This window comes from Engystomops pustulosus, chromosome 11, assembly GCF_040894005.1.
Source record: "Engystomops pustulosus chromosome 11, aEngPut4.maternal, whole genome shotgun sequence".
NCBI lineage: Eukaryota > Metazoa > Chordata > Amphibia > Anura > Leptodactylidae > Engystomops > Engystomops pustulosus.
In genome coordinates, this window is record NC_092421.1 from 27,200,986 (window position 1) to 27,217,673 (window position 16,688).

At 42.5% G+C, this 16,688-nt stretch overlaps 1 protein-coding gene across 3 annotated transcripts in view; it reads right to left on the reverse strand.

The window, feature by feature from the left end:
- PSD (pleckstrin and Sec7 domain containing) overlaps positions 1-16,688 on the reverse strand; it is a 252,804-nt gene that overhangs the window by 176,018 nt on the left and 60,098 nt on the right. For all 3 annotated transcript variants that reach the window (XM_072130908.1, XM_072130906.1, XM_072130907.1), the window contains 2 exons: positions 5,390-6,428; positions 5,214-5,316 (listed from right to left, as the gene is read on the reverse strand). In XM_072130908.1, the coding sequence (XP_071987009.1) occupies positions 5,214-5,316; positions 5,390-6,340 (1,054 nt within the window). In that variant the 5' untranslated portion in view covers positions 6,341-6,428. The remainder of the gene's footprint in view (positions 1-5,213; positions 5,317-5,389; positions 6,429-16,688) is intronic.

The following is a 16,688-nucleotide window of genomic DNA, read 5'->3' on the forward strand; positions in this document are numbered from 1 at the left end:
TTATCCTCAGTCACTTCAATAGACCTTGCTCACGGCCCCAATAGGGACCTATACCCACCATCAGTCAATCATAACAGGGCGCAGCTTGATGGTTAAGAGTAGGGATGAGCAGACCCTGAGGAAAATAAGTATTTGCAAATTTTCCCACCTACAAAGAATGGAGAGGTCTGTAATATTTATTCTAGGTGGTACAGCTTAACTACACGAGGCAGAATCTAAAGACAAATCCAGAAAATCACATTGTATAATTATTTAAATAATTAATTTGCATATTATTGCACAAACTATGTTTTTGACACCATAGAAAAACAGAATTTAACCTCTTCATGACTGAGGGTCATTGGTGCCTGAATGTCCAGGTCAATTTTTGCAGTTCTGTTATGCGATATTTTTGGAAAAGCTTCACATATAAAAATATTTTTTATTTAATATTTTCACAATATGGGATAGTTTTATTAATTACATATTTTTTTTCTTCATAAATTAGTTGATAAACGACCACAAATGTGAAAAAATAAGGTATATTGGCCTTTAAACATTTAAAGTTTTAAAAAACTGAATGAACTTTTACCATAATATGTTATAAATATGTACATCATCATTTCATCACCCTTTCCCCAGGATCAGCTACAGATGCAGAGGGTGCATGTACTTCTACAATTCAGCAGACTGTAAGCTAATTCTTTCCTGAATCTCCTTCTACATTCTGCCTTCAGCTGACAGGCTGGAGGGTGGCAGAATTAAAACCCCTGAACCCTGGCACCTAGAAACACAAATCTGTTGTCATATTAATCAGGAGATTAATATAATATAATGAGCATATCCACTTTAAGGGTGGATATCTCAGGTTCTGTGAAGCATCTATACATAATCCAGATAGAGCCAAGTGAAGTTGGTAACTGACATATACAAACGTTCTTTCTGCACGGGGCGTGTGTACGTGGGACGTATGTAGCCATATGGCAGTCGTGAACAAGTTAATACTCGGTACAGAAACCTTTTTTTTGCAATTACATAGGTAAGACGTTTCCTGTAGTTCTTGAAGTTTGCACGCACTGCAACAAGCATTTTGCTATATAGATCTTCTCCATATTTTTCAGGTTTCAGCGCCCTTCAAAGACTTTTGACTGGGTTTGGGGCAGGAGACTGGCTAGACCACAACAGGACTGAGAAATACTTCTAGACACTCCTTAAAGAAAATCTATCATTTGATTTAATGAATGACAAAACATGAGTGGTTTTGCTGAAAAAACTATTATAACATTCAGGACCTTGGGAAAGCTGGATTGCATTCAGCCTGGTGTTCATAAACACATTACTCGGAGCTTACTGAACTGCCCAGACAGGATAAATCAACCTGTACTGGATAACTTGTACACAGCAACTGGGGTATGGTGCAGCTATTGACTACTTGTGCCTGTCAGGCACAATACAGTGATTACATCATTCCCTAGAGCAGCGCATAACTAATGTAAGAGGAGAAGTGCCGAGCCAGCCACAGGAGTGACAGAGCCTCATTGTCATAATGTAATAATAGTTTTTTCAGCAAAACTACTCAGCTCAGGGATTAAACAGGATATATTTCTGCATCAGTGTAGCTACAGCATTCTCAAGGTATGTTTGGTTCATAAAGCATCAAATCAAATGGTAGGTTTCCTTTAATTTTCCTAACTTTATGTTTCAGGTCATTGTTATGCTGAAAAACCCAGCCAAGACCCTTCTTCAACACTCTTCCTGAGGGAATGAGGCTTTTAGCCAAAATCTTGAGATACAGGATCCAATTCATCCTCCCTTTAATATGGGGCTGTCCCCTTTGGAGAAAAGAACCCACAAAAGGTATAGGTCCCCCCCAAGCTATGGGGTTATATTCATCCTTCTTTTTCCTCCAAACATGGTGGTAGACTTCATCTCATTTGACCACATGACCTTCTACCATGCCTACTCTAGATCATCAAGATGGTCATTAGTCAGCTTCAAATGGGTCTAGACATGTGATGGTGTGAGCAGGGGGACAATGAGTGCCCCGCAGGATATTAAGCCACAATGGTGTAGTGATACTGTATACTGTAGTATACTGATGGAACCTTTAGACTGCAGTTTAAATGCTTGTCCTCATCAGACAAAATAGATTGTCCAAATTAGCATCATGTTGCTGGATTTGGATGATCTATTTCATCCTTGAGATTGCGCTGGCACTGTCAGTGGGCCAGCGCATTCCGCTGCAGGAGACTGGCTGTTGCCGGGCAGTTTAACCCCTTAACCACCACCATCAAGCATGATCACAACAGCTAAAGAGAGAGACATGGCAGCCGGAGGTCAGACAAAGACTTCCGTGTCTGCCATGTATGGTGGCTTATGAGGCCCAGTCCAAGACTGGGTCTCATAGGCAAACAGTCAGTAAAATACTGACAGATGCAATACATTGCAGTAGAGAATTACTGCTATGTATTGTAGAAGGATAAGGTATCCCCTAGTGGGACAGTAAAAAAAAAAGTTTATAAAAGTAAAAAAAATTAAAAACCCAAATAACACAAAAATCAGCCATTCCCTAACATAATTCTATATTGTGTTTAAAAAATAAAATAATAAAACCCACCCCAGAAATTTGGTACCATCTCGTCCATAGCGCCCTTGGCCAAACAAACATTATTATACCCGTATTTTGAAGGATATAAGAGATTAAAAAAAACTATTGAAAATTGCAATTTTAGTGCTTGCCACCTCCCCAAAAAAAGTCAGATGTACCCTATAATACCCTATAAGAGTACCAATCTAACTAAGCTTTTCCTGCAATAAACAAACCCTAATAACCCTCTTTCAATTTAATTTTGTTAACACAAATGTTAACAGCAATGTAATTAGGCAAATCACCTCTACTCAACTATTGTAATGCGTTTAAAAACACAATAAAAACACAGCCAAAACACAGCACCCTCAGAGAACCCGAATTATTTCTGGTTGGTAGGTGATAAAATACTTATTTCATACAGCAGTGACGGCTAACCTATGCACTGGTGCCAGAGGTGGCACTCAGAGCCCTTTCTGTGGGCACTCAGGCCATCACCAGAGATGACTCCAGGTATCTTCCTGCAGTCCCAGACAGCCCAGGACTTGTTGTGCACAGCGCTATTTTAAAGTGACAGCTCTACCTGGGACTATTTACTGCTTTATTGGTGCCTGAGAGTGCTGGTATCAATGAAAACTGTGACAGAGAAGGGAGTATAAATCACAAATTAAATCTCTGTGTTGGCACTTTGCGATAAATAAGCGGGTCTTTGTTGAAGTTTGGGCACTCAGCCTCTAAAAGGTCATACAGTAAAATGCTAATTATTTATTTTACAATCATACAATGTGATTTTGTGGACATTTTTTTTAGATTCTTTTTCTCACAGTTGAAGTGTACCTATGATAAAAAAGACCTCTCAATTCTTTGTAGATGGGGAAACTTGAAAAATATCTTCATATTGGGGTTGTGGGACAAAAGAGAGAAGATGGCGAAAAGAGCGACCTAAAACATGATTTGTTTTACCAAGTACATAAATGCTTTAGGCACTTCATTTCCCAGTCTACTACCTTCCTCCCACAACTCCATCCTGAAGGCACAAACTGTGCTAATGAGGTGTAAAGTTGTTGGCATCTTATGCATCTTGCAGCAGATTAGTTCCTTATTTTTTCTCTGACCACCAAAAAAATTATTTCTGCCGACTGGAAGAAACCTGGCATTGCTTTATCTGGAGTAAAAACAAGACTGAAGTGATACATGTACAATGAACAATTCCTTAGTGGCATCACTTTTCCTAGTGAGGTCTCACTGCTCTCTCTAGAAACTAGTGCTTGTCCCAACCAAGCAGGACGCACCCGACCCCTTCTTCTGCATTCTACCTCTTTCCCTTCTTCACAATGTACTTGTGATTGCTACAAGGTTTTTCGCAGTCACATTTTGACCAGTTTAAGGCTCTTTAGCCCATTATGGACAACTTTTCTTCTGTGTAGTACACAGTAGTCACTTTTACACAATTGAGGTTTGTATTTTTTTTCTAGGTTTATTGTTTTATTGTGCCATCATCTACATCTGTTATTCTAACTGTTATATTTCAATAAAGAAATAATAACTGGAAAAAAATACATTTTCTGCTTACTTATTACGATATACAGAGCAAGCCGTTATTGGCTTCAAGATCAGAGGTTTTATTTAAAGGGAACCTGTCACCAGGGACCTCATTTTCACTAAAGACAGGTTACAGAAGCCCATTACACCTGCAGTGCACATCTGCCTTTCTGCCTTTTCTAAGCATTTGCATTACAATATAGTTGTGTGTTATAACTTACTCTTGCTCCATGACAAAATCCTGGGGTAATCACGGGGGCTGGACTTTGGTTTGCATGCATTTCAAAAAACAACATGTAACTTGTCTGTTACTTACTCCTTAGAGCTTGGCCCCCACCTTTGTGCTCCTGTACAGCTCCACCTCCTGCTGGTTCTCAGAGGTTACAACCTGGCATCAGTGGGGGAGAGACAAGCTGTACAGGAGCACAAACATGGAGACAGCCTGCAGCTCAGACAAGTCACATGTTGGTTTTTGAAATGCATGCAAACCAAAGTCCAGCCCCTGTGACTACGCAAGGATTTTGTCAGGATGCAAGGTAAGTAATATACAATTATATTATAATGCAAATGCTTAGAAAAGGCAGAGAGGCATATGTGCACTGCAGATGTCATGGGCTTTTACAATCTGTCTTTAGTGAAAATGAGGTCCCTAGTGACAGGTTCCTTTTAATACATATTGGGGCACATTTACTTACAGTGCCGCTGGAGTTCACCGAAAGTGCATTGTCCACTGATTCACCAAGATTGTGCGCCCAATATCCTGCATGTGTTGCTTCCCCGCTCTTGTCCAACAGAGTTCACCATCTTTTAAGTGGTGCTTCTAAGTGCTTGGGCTTGTGACACAATTTGAAAGTTCAATCCCCGCTCAGTCTGAAGCATGCACCCTAATTTATGTCACATGGAAACCACAAAAGCATCGCATGCACCAAAATCCCAGCGCAGACACTTCTTATATACAAGAAGCAGAAGCAGTGTAATCCACAAAAATGGTGAACAGCCCGACGAAAGTGAGAAGCGGAAGCCTTAATAAATGAGCCCCATTATGTATGCAAGTCAGTGTGTACCCAGAAAGCATCTGTAAGCTCAGCTGAAGCACAGCCCTTACCAGTCTTGTGTGTTTCTGGTGAACCATAGAAGAACTCCCATTTGGCTTTTGCAATCTTCTGTGCATGCAATGAGGCCTCCTTTGGATACCCCCATGTTTCCCCCTGAAAAACAAAAACTAAATAAAATAACAGTATTATAAGAGGAGTATAATATTGTAATCACTAGCACAAATACCTGTTGAATATGATCTAATCTCCTTGGACTTCTTGGTGACTGCTCATTAGATCCTCCAGTTATTGGTGTTGTGACTTCATCTTTAAGGAGACTAGACTCTCCGGTAATCCTTCGGAGAAGGGGGCTTTGAGAAGAACTTGGTGATGTATTATTAGCTGGTGATATGTTACCTTTGTCTGGACAGCTTGAATTAACATGTGTACTGGGAAAATCACATTGTGGGGTTGGAAGACCATCTGATCCACCGAATGAGCTGGGATTTCCACTCCCCGATCCACTGTCTGATGACTTCTGGCATGTTTGAGGACTTTCCAACTTCAGTTGTGTTTTACTTCCCTCGGGACAAGATGTAGGCTGTGGCGAGCCAACCCTCTGTTCACTGCAGCAAGCAACATCTGCTGCCTCCCCTGTGTCTGTGTGGCAAATTGCTAGTTCAGCAGCGCAACTCTCTCCTCTATGGATATCACCTTCCTGTGGTACAAGTGGGTTAGAATCAGACTCAGATGCAATTCCATTTAAAGTCTGCACGCTAGATTTTTTGACAAATGTAAATGTGACAATAGAACTATGTCCCGCAGCCTGAGGAAGCACAAAAGGTTTCCTACTTCCGGGTGAACATAAAGGATTGCTTCTCAACGGGCTGCAGGGAGCAGTTACCCTTCCAGACTTATGTCCCATCTCAGAATGGTTAGAAACCAAAGACCCTGTACTATTATACATTCCTAGGTGAGCACGCCTGGCTTCAGGTGTAAGGCTTTTCCTTAGTACTTGGATCCTTCTGGAGTTGAGGTCCGGAGTGAAACATCGATGGGGACTAAAAGCTACCTCTGAATGCAATCCAGGTAGCCACGGCTTTCCTTCAATTTCACGGAGGGCCCTTGGAGATGAAAGGATGCAGTCCCCTTCAGGAAGAAAACGTACAACCCCACTAGTCTGAGCCATTTTACTCATTTATCAGATACATTCAGTTGCCTTACGTATTAACTGAAGGGCCTGTAAACATAGTTTGGTGAACGTGACTGCACATCTTTGTCGAATTCTGGAAAAAAAAACAGAAAAAAATGACAGTGGGAAGTTAATAAAAGTTAACATAAAGAAAGATCTGCTATAAGTTTACTCTATGATAGCTCAAACAGTTAAAAACTAGTATTTGACACCTAAAGGAAGATACATGTAGTAGTTTTAACCTGCTGGATACTACATAATGATATGCACCTACTTACTGGCTTTTAGGCCCCTCTCACACAACCGAATATGGATTTACGAACGACAGCTAGCATACGCCCAACATAGAAACGCTTTGTGCACGGTACAGTACAGTGAGCACACACGTGTCACCGTACCGTGCCGCAGGCAGAAGAAAATGTAGCATATCTTCTATGGAAAGGGGATGGGCAGTGGCGTAACTAGAGTCCTCTGGGCTCCAGGGCAAAATTCCTGACAGGGCCCCCCCCCCGGTATGCATAAAAACATTGAACACCATCCACCAGTAGCCATAATTAATGTCCCCCATCTACCAGTAGCCATAATTAATGCCTCCACCCACCAGTAGCCATAATTAATGTCCCCCCCTCATCAGTAGCCATAATTAATGTCCCCCCCTCACCAGTAGCCATAATTAATGTCCCCCCCACCAGTAGCCATAATTAATGTCCCCCCCCACCAGTAGCCATCATTAATGTCCCCCGCTCAACAGTAGCCATGATTAATGCCCCCCAACCAGTAGCCATAATCAATGTACCCCCTCACCAGTAGCCATGATTAATCTCCCCCCTCACCAGTAGCTATAATCAATGTCCCCCCTCACAAGTAGCCATAATTAATGTCCACCCCAGCAGTAGCCATGATTAACGTCCCCACCCCCAGCAGTAGCCATAATCAATGTCCCCCCCCCCAGCAGTAGCCATGATTAATGTCCCCCCCACCAGTAGCCATAATCAATGTCCCCCCAGCAGTAGCCGTGATTAATGTCCCCCATAGATAATATCCCCCCCAAATAGCCATTTCCTAACTTTCACCTATGCCTCCCCCCCCCCCCAAATAGAAACAGGGCCCCATATATTTAAGCAAAATGAAAAATAAAACTCTTACCTAGTTATTCCGCTCCTCTTCGCGCCCTCTCTCTCTTCTAAAGATCGGCGCAGGCGACGGCTGATGACGCGTCTGCCAGGTCAGGTGCCGGGTCATAGACCTCAGCAGACCCGGCACAGGCAGGCGCGTCATTAAGCCTGTGTCGGCGTCGATGGATGCGATGGCCAATGAGGTGGGTGGGAAGGTGGGCGGATCGGGTGCCCGTTCAAATTTTGAATTGTGACAGCTCAGGGCCCCCCTGATCCAGCGCACGGACCAGCTGCAGAACAGTCCCTGCGCTGTAAGGGGAAGGCCCGCGGCTCTCACAATTTAAAACATCTGCCCGCTGTGCTTCGCCGAGTTATCAGCGCAGTGCAGGGGTCAGGTGCGGGCCTCTGACTGGCAACGGGCCCGGTCTCAGTCGCGACCCCTGCGACCGCGATCGGTACGCCACTGGGGATGGGTAAGGAGAGCTCAACCCTCTAACCGAACGTATGCCAAGCCCGGCTTCATGTGAAAGCAACCTAAATCTGTTTTCTGATATGTAAAGGGACCCACTACATCAACACATGAAAATATACCATTGTTATAAATAGTTAAAGGGTATTCCTTGTATTGCTGCTTATTCCTTCAGACGCTGCTTACATTCTAAATTATATTGCTGACATTAACATTTAGTTTTGCCAACATCTGCTCGGCTCTTTGATGGAGTATTTTCTTTCCTAGTAATTATGCTTTTTCACATATTGCTTCATTACAAATCCCCAAAAGTGTGAATTCAGGAAATTTGTTTTCCAATGCAGTATTGCTGGAGCTTCCACAGTGATCATAACCCTGTTTTAGAATGTTTCAACTTAAAATCAGGTAAGTCTGTAAGCAGCCGAAGGATGATAGTCAGTCACTGTGAAAGGACAACCAGCTTAACAGTAGAATGGCTTTTACAGTCCGTTATATAGTAAAAATAAATTGCCCTCTGGCATTAAAAGTCTATAAAACTTTTGTTGACAGCTCTTCTTATTTTTTACCAGGTTTGTAAGTCTTGAAGGGTTTTACTAAGTTTGTATGTTATCCCCTATCTACAGTTTAGGGAATAACTGACTTTGAAGATTTGACCACTGGGACCTCCACCAATCACAAGAAAGGAGCCCCCCAGCAAACCGGAGAACAGAGCTTTGCTCTTACTATTATGGAACGATTGACTGTGCAAAAGTGTCTGAAAACAGCACTCGACTATATTTGGCACTCAACAACACGGTTGCAACCTGGCAGCGGAGCTCTGCACTACCCCTCATTGGTAAGAGCTGGCACATATCCATAGACAGCCACAAACTCCGATACTTACTTTCTACAGGAGTTGTTGCGCATCTCCCATAGATACCCATTCTATGGAGATACTATACACCCACTACACCTTTGTGTCCAGCTCCACATTTATTTACTTGAGTACAATCTCTCTCCTCTGCCTAGGTATATCCGCTTTTTCATCTGTGCCACACCACTATATTCCATATTTTACATTGTATGTATACACACCAGCGCCATCTTTATTGGCATTTTTTTATGTTTTTGTATTAATAAAGTTTCAAATTTTATATCAATACTTCTAACTTTGTTTGTGTCCATCTCCCCTTCAAGTAAGGGGTACCTGTTGTTGCTTATGTAGTCTTGGACTAAACAACCTTTGTACGTAATGAGAGTGGGCCACGCTACACAAGGATTCCGTTTAGTTACCACACACACCATAACCAGTGCAATCTGCAGAACCAGTGGGCCTTCATTTCTGTATCCATTCTGCTTTCTATATTTGGCACTCACCTAGACAGTGAATGAGAGTGCAGGAGATGTAAATTGCTGATCACTAACACTCCCATACATACGCCCCACCAATTAATGAAGACCTGTGACCAGAATTTTACCTCTCACACAAGTAATAGTTTATGGTAAAAGGTTAAAAGTCTACCCCATATCACCTAAAATGGTCTGCCTCTAAGGCACTTTACATTAATTACAGACATTTTTATGATATGCAAATGTGTGTACAGGAGTCAACCTCTGAAGAGAGGAGTCACATTTTCTCCCAGGCTGACCACGCCTCCTTTTTGACTGACAGCTCTGTGTCTCTTCAAATCTCGGCCAGAGAAGACAGGACGTCCTCTCCCCGTCCTTACCAGAATGTGGTCCCCCTTACTGCATAGTGTATTTAGCCATGAGAACTGTGTGGGAAACTGCAGATCTTCTCACTTCTTGAATGTACCCCTTGAGGGACAGGGTCAAGCGGGTGGAGAGACATTCCAGTGGGTTGGGTAAAATAGACAGAGGCAGAAAGAGTTTGGGAAATGATTTTACAGGTGGGAGGAGGCAGATGTAAGCGGAGATTCCTGCACTCCTGCATTATGGGCTGGGCTTGAGGAAGTTTTATTGTGTTTTCTCTTGAAAAAACCTGTGTATAGGTGATAGCATGCAAACTTAATACAGCCCCTTAAAATCTATGTTCTGGGATATTTTTGAGGCCTGCTATATCCGTTTTAGTATTCATAAGCAACACTGACACTAGACTGCAAACTGCCTGCAAACAGCTGAATCCTCAAATAGGACCAATCGCTAGGCTTTGCTCACATCTCAATCTTTGCCTTCTGTCACAGGTAAAAATCCATAAAAAATCCCTGATATGTAACTAGTATGGAGGTATATTATATTGTGCAGGCATTGCTTGGTATACTTTCTTTGTACAGCCCCCATCCAAAATGTACCTGCTCCACAAAGAGCCTTCTTATAACAAATAGATGACACTGCAGGAGAGGGCAACATCAAGCAACAATACAAAGTAGGAGGAAAGAGTTTGCAGGAAAGAAGCCGCTGCCAGAGAAGTTAGGGGCACTGAGATGAGAAGCTGCAGCACAGAGGGATAAAGTTCAGGATGATGTGCCAGTCATACCTGCCCATACATGGACTGTGGGAGCAGGACATGGTGCCAAGAGAGTAACATAATAAGTGAATTTCACTACACTTTACCATTCTATTTTTTCCCAGCAATAAGCTGTTAACAGCAAATTTTTTGAGAAAGAGGGGTTTTAAAAAATATGCAAAACCACTAACGATGTCACAATACATGTCACAATACATTAATAAGCATCATAATATAACAAACAATTGTCATGGTAACACCAGTATATCTAGGGAAATGGGGAGGGTGGCTTCCCCACCCATATCGCCACTTCTCCTGTGGTTTCCTCTGGGGTCTTAGAGGCTTATGTCACATACATAGGAGCCCCTAAGGCTCATCTGCATATTTTCCTTTTTCACAAACAGATAAATGAAGAACTGATTGGGGCACATTTACTAAGGGTCCGCCCGACGCAATTTCGTCAGGTTTCCCGAATTTTTCGATCGCATTGTGGCGCATCGGCACCAGCTTTCATGTGACACAAATCGGGGGGTGTGGCCGTCGGACAACCCGACTGATTCTGACAAACCACGGAATTTAAAAATAAAATTGTGTTGCAAGATCAGCACTTACATGCACCGGGAAGAAGGTGAACTCCAGCGGAGCTGAGTGGGGAAGCGACGCATGCAGGAAATTGGACGCACAATCTTACCGAATCGCGGCAGCCCCGAATCCTCATCGGATATTCCGGATCGGCGTCGTCAACGGGACGGGTAAGTAAATGTGCCCCATTATGTTTCAGGGGGCACACAGAATATAAGGATACGCCGCATGCATGCAAACATCTTGGCTGGCGGTAGTATTGCAGTATAGGGGTTCATTCCCCACAAGTTTTAGGTACCCTAGGGGGCTTAAAAAAAACTGTAAAAAATGTTGTACTTAAAATAAATAAAAAAAAATTAAATACATAGCCCACAAGAAATTGGGACACATTTTGTAAATTTGTGTCAATTTCACAGCATTTGGAATTTTTTTCCAGCTTTCTTGTACATGGAATGGAATATTAAATACTGACACCAAGAAATACAATTTGTTATGAAAAAGGTATGCAGTAAAAATGTTAATACTAAAACAATACAAAAAATGCTTTTTATTCCCCAATAAAATGCCAACACATAAATTAATTTTTTTTTTTTTTAAAGCAAGAAAAGACACAAGATATCCAGCTTTGACCCATACATGTTGGGGATCAATGGCAAACCAGTCAGACACATGACACAAGAGTCATGGTCTTAACATGGAAACCCAAGCACTAACTTTCATTCTGTATGCCCCTGTTATTTCATTTGCTGTACATGAGCTTGTTAAGAATGTGATACATCCAGCAACACCACACAATAGAGGACACAATAAGTCCTGCCAAATTCATTCCGGGACGTGTCTCTGCTCAGTAAGAATCAGCTTCAATAGAAAGTGACATTCAAACCTTGAGTTACGGATTTCCTAAGAGACGAGAAAAGGGTCAGAGCAGAATTATTCAGTGTCTTACCAAACACTATGTCTAAGGAAACAATGATGGAAAGTCTCACTCAGGACTATCTGTTGATCTATAGGAAGCAGCTGAATGAAGACTTGGACATTAAGCATACCAAATAGATAAACTGAAAAAGCAACCGGAATAATACAAAATAAAGGTCTTTTTTTGCCAGAGGGCCAAAAGGAATTCCTTTTGCTGGAAAGTAAATGTTATTGTGCAGCATTTGACAAATTTCAGCTTTGGTATAATCAACAAAAGGTCACCAGTTATGTCATTTTAGCTATTTACTAGTTTTGTCCATAAAAAGTTGATTCTGGAAATTTGCAATTCCTCTGCTGACCTAATGACATAAAAGAAAGTCTAAAGGGAACCTGTCATAAGGACTTAATTTTTTAGCTGGTGACAGGTTCCAATGACCTCTTCAATGAGGAGTTTAAATATAACTTTGTATACCATTATGAATCATTTCAGTACTTTATAAAACTTTATTGTACATCACCTGGCTCCCTGCCAGCAGCATATGGCGAGTCCTGGGGGTTGGGGAGGTGGGGTGAGCAGGAGAGAGGTGGAGGAAACATTGAACTCTGGCCATTGGAGCTGCATAGCCCTTGTTACACACTTGATGGTGCAGTAAGGAGCCCAGTAACGTCTAATATACTATTATAAAGTGATGAAATGGTTCAGAATGCTTCACAAAGGTGTTTTAAACTCATCACTGCATGTCACAGATGCCCTGTGACCGATGTCTATCTTCCATGTGCCGAGCAGAGACGAGCAGTTGCGGGCACCCGGCAGTGCAGGGCAAATATGCTGGGAGCTGGGAGCGTGCAGGAGGCAGAGTTTGGGGTGGCGAAAGGTCCTCTTTAAAAAGTTTTATTATGAAGCAAGTCCTTTTCAATATGATAGGGATTCCTACATGAATTGGCAACCATTCGCTGCCCCTGAACAACTCAACGGGTTAACAGCAAACAGCGCACAGAACAAGCGACTCATAGTGCAGACAATAAGAAAATGAAGGTGTAATGGTAAAAATCTGCTCACCCGGTGCATGTAAAGGCAGTAATAATACTTTACACCTCACGGATGGGCGCTCCAGTTGGCGCCCAAAGGTCATGTACATAGGAGAAAAGAAAAGGTATCAGTCAAGCTTCTAGGTGGGTGAGGACTATATGTGGATGTTCACCATCATCTAGCTATGCACCTAGAAGCACAACTGATGCCCTGAAATTATTTTCTCTTCTAAGTGGAGAAATCCATTGAGGTGTGTGTGTGTGTGTAGGTGTTTGTGTGTAGGTGTGTGTGTTGGTGTGTGTGTGTGTGTGTGAGTGAGTGTTAAAGGTACAGTCAAATTACCCAATTATTTAGGTTCTATAATGATTGCTTCATTCCCAGAGAGCGGTTCTGTCTTACATTAAGTTACCGTATATTCCGGCGTATAAGACGACTTTTGAAGACAGAAAAATCTTCTGTCTTGTCTGGGGTCGTCTTATACGCCGGTAATCCCGGTAACTTAATGTAAGACAGAACTCTTTCTGGGAATGAAGCAAAAGGCATCACGGGCTGAGCTCTCTCCATAGCCGGTAAGTCTTTGCTGCATATTGCAGCAAAGGCTTACCGGTAACACCCGCGATCGGTTCGGGTGTTTTCACAGCGATGACTGCCGGCAGCCTCAAAAAGACAGCAGCGCATGGGCGCATACTCACCCTCCAGTGGCCCCGATGTCTGCGCGGCTCGTCTTCAGGCTTCCGCGCCGTTTTCTTTCTTTTGCTGGGCGCCGCCATTGATCTTCCCCAGCAGGCGCCTAGTATGACGTCAGCAGCGGCGCGTCATACTAGGCGCCTGCCGGGGAAGATCAATGGCGGCGCCCAGCAGAAGAAAGAAGACGGCGCAGAAGACTGAAGACGAGCCGCGCGGACATCGGGGGAGCAGCGCAGCACATCGGGGCCACCAGAGGGTGAGTATATAAGTTTGTTTTTTTTTTAAATGCTGGGCGGGGCTGTGCTGTATACTACTGGGGGCAGTGCTGTATACTACTGGGGGCAGTGCTGTATACTACTGGGGGCTGTGCTGTATACTACTGGGGGCAGTGCTGTATACTACTGGGGGCAGTGCTGTATACTACTGGGGGCAGTGCTGTATACTACTGGGGGCTGTGCTGTAATGGTAATGTTGTTGTTGTATGCCTTATGTTTATGAGTGACAGTTTTCCTGCTATATACCTGCATGTCATAAGAATTTACATTAAAAAAAGGACCATGTTAAATTCAAATCTGTTTTTTTTTTTTTTTTTTTACCGGTGTTTTGTATGCGTTGGAAAAGGGGTAGTCTTATACGGCGAATATATCTTAAACTCTATATTTTAAACAGGAAAGTAGGGGGGTCGTCTTATACACCAGGTCGTCTTATACGCCGGAATATACGGTACTTGTTATCTGTGTGTGCTGACACAAAACCCACAGAGACTGTGCAAATCCATGTACAATGACATATCATAGAAAGACCAATGGAACACTGATAGTACAAGATTGTTTAAGATATTTGAGAATGTTTCTTTGGATCACATCTAAATGTTTATACAGTTACAATTATTACAGCGTAATTTACTCTTCTCTCTGGTGGAAAGGGAAACAGCAGAAGAATTTAATCTCAGCAAAACCCTGTAATTCTTTTTTCAAATGGCAGCTCATTCAGCTAAATACTTCACGCCAGTGCTTCCTATATCATATACTGGTAGAATAAGAAGAATAATTCATCCACAAGTACATGAAATTAGCCATAACAAATTTTACAAAATGTTAGAAGATCAAATGTGCAGGTTAATTAGAATTTTATAATGTTCTTTATTCTAACAGTATTTATCTGGCTTGGCCTTTAAAAGCGTACAGCAAAAACTCTGTGGCTACTGCAATAAAAAAAATGATTTTTTGCAATGATTTACAACACAACATTTCTGACATTCAGTCTCCAAACATTTGGCCGGACATTCTGACACAGACACAATAAACGTTTGATGCGAGTAAGTTGCATTAGACTCACTCATGGGCAATAGGTTTTAGCATTCTAGAGTGAAAGGTGAGGCCATGGATCCAACAGTTAGACCTTGGCTGATACCGGAATATAGAACAGGACAACAATCCCAAGCAGAAAAAAAAATTCTACACTAAAATGGTTGCAATTGACCTCAAACCAATTTTAAATGCACAGATCAGAGCCTAGAAATGTACAGATCAGAGCCTAGAAATGTACAGATCAGAGCCTAGAAATGTACAGATCAGAGCCTAGAAATGTACAGATCAGAGCCTAGAAATGCACAGATCAGAGCCTAGAAATGCACAGATCAGAACCTAGAAATGTACAGATCAGAGCCTAGAAATGTACAGATCAGAGCCTAGAAATGCACAGATCAGAGCCTAGAAATGCACAGATCAGAGCCTAGAAATGCACAGATCAGAGCCTAGAAATGCACAGATCAGAGCCTAGAAATGTACAGATCAGAGCCTAGAAATGTACAGATCAGAGCCTAGAAATGCACAGATCAGAGCCTAGAAATGCACAGATCAGAGCCTAGAAATGCACAGATCAGAGCCTAGCAATGCACAGATCAGAGCCTAGCAATGCACAGATCAGAACCTAGAAATGTACAGATCAGAGCCTAGAAATGCACAGATCAGAGCCTAGAAATGCACAGATCAGAGCCTAGAAATGCACAGATCAGAGCCTAGAAATGCACAGATCAGAGCCTAGAAATGCACAGATCAGAGCCTAGAAATGTACAGATCAGAGCCTAGAAATGTACAGATCAGAGCCTAGAAATGTACAGATCAGAGCCTAGAAATGTACAGATCAGAGCCTAGAAATGCACAGATCAGAGCCTAGAAATGCACAGATCAGAGCCCAGAAATGCACAGATCAGAGCCCAGAAATGCACAGATCAGAGCCTAGAAATGCACAGATCAGAGCCTAGAAATGCACAGATCAGAGCCTAGAAATGCACAGATCAGAGCCTAGAAATGCACAGATCAGAGCCTAGAAATGCACAGATCAGAGCCTAGAAATGCACAGATCAGAGCCTAGAAATGCACAGATCAGAGCCTAGAAATGCACAGATCAGAGCCTAGAAATGCACAGATCAGAGCCTAGAAATGCACAGATCAGAGCCTAGAAATGCACAGATCAGAGCCTAGAAATGCACAGATCAGAGCCTAGAAATGCACAGATCAGAGCCTAGAAATGCACAGATCAGAGCCTAGAAATGCACAGATCAGAGCCTAGAAATGCACAGATCAGAGCCTAGAAATGCACAGATCAGAGCCTAGAAATGCACAGATCAGAACCTAGAAATGTACAGATCAGAGCCTAGAAATGCACAGATCAGAGCCTAGAAATGTACAGATCAGAGCCTAGAAATGTACAGATCAGAGCCTAGAAATGTACAGATCAGAGCCTAGAAATGTACAGATCAGAACCTAGAAATGCACAGATCAGAACCTAGAAATGCACAGATCAGAGCCTAGAAATGCACAGATCAGGGCCTAGAAATGCACAGATCAGAGCCTAGAAATGTACAGATCAGAGCCTAGAAATGTACAGATCAGAGCCTAGAAATGTACAGATCAGAGCCTAGAAATGCACAGATCAGAACCTAGAAATGTACAGATCAGAGCCTAGAAATGTACAGATCAGAGCCTAGAAATGTACAGATCAGAGCCTAGAAATGCACAGATCAGAGCCTAGAAATGCACAGATCAGAGCCTAGAAATGTACAGATCAGAGCCTAGAAATGTACAGATCAGAGCCTAGAAATGTAC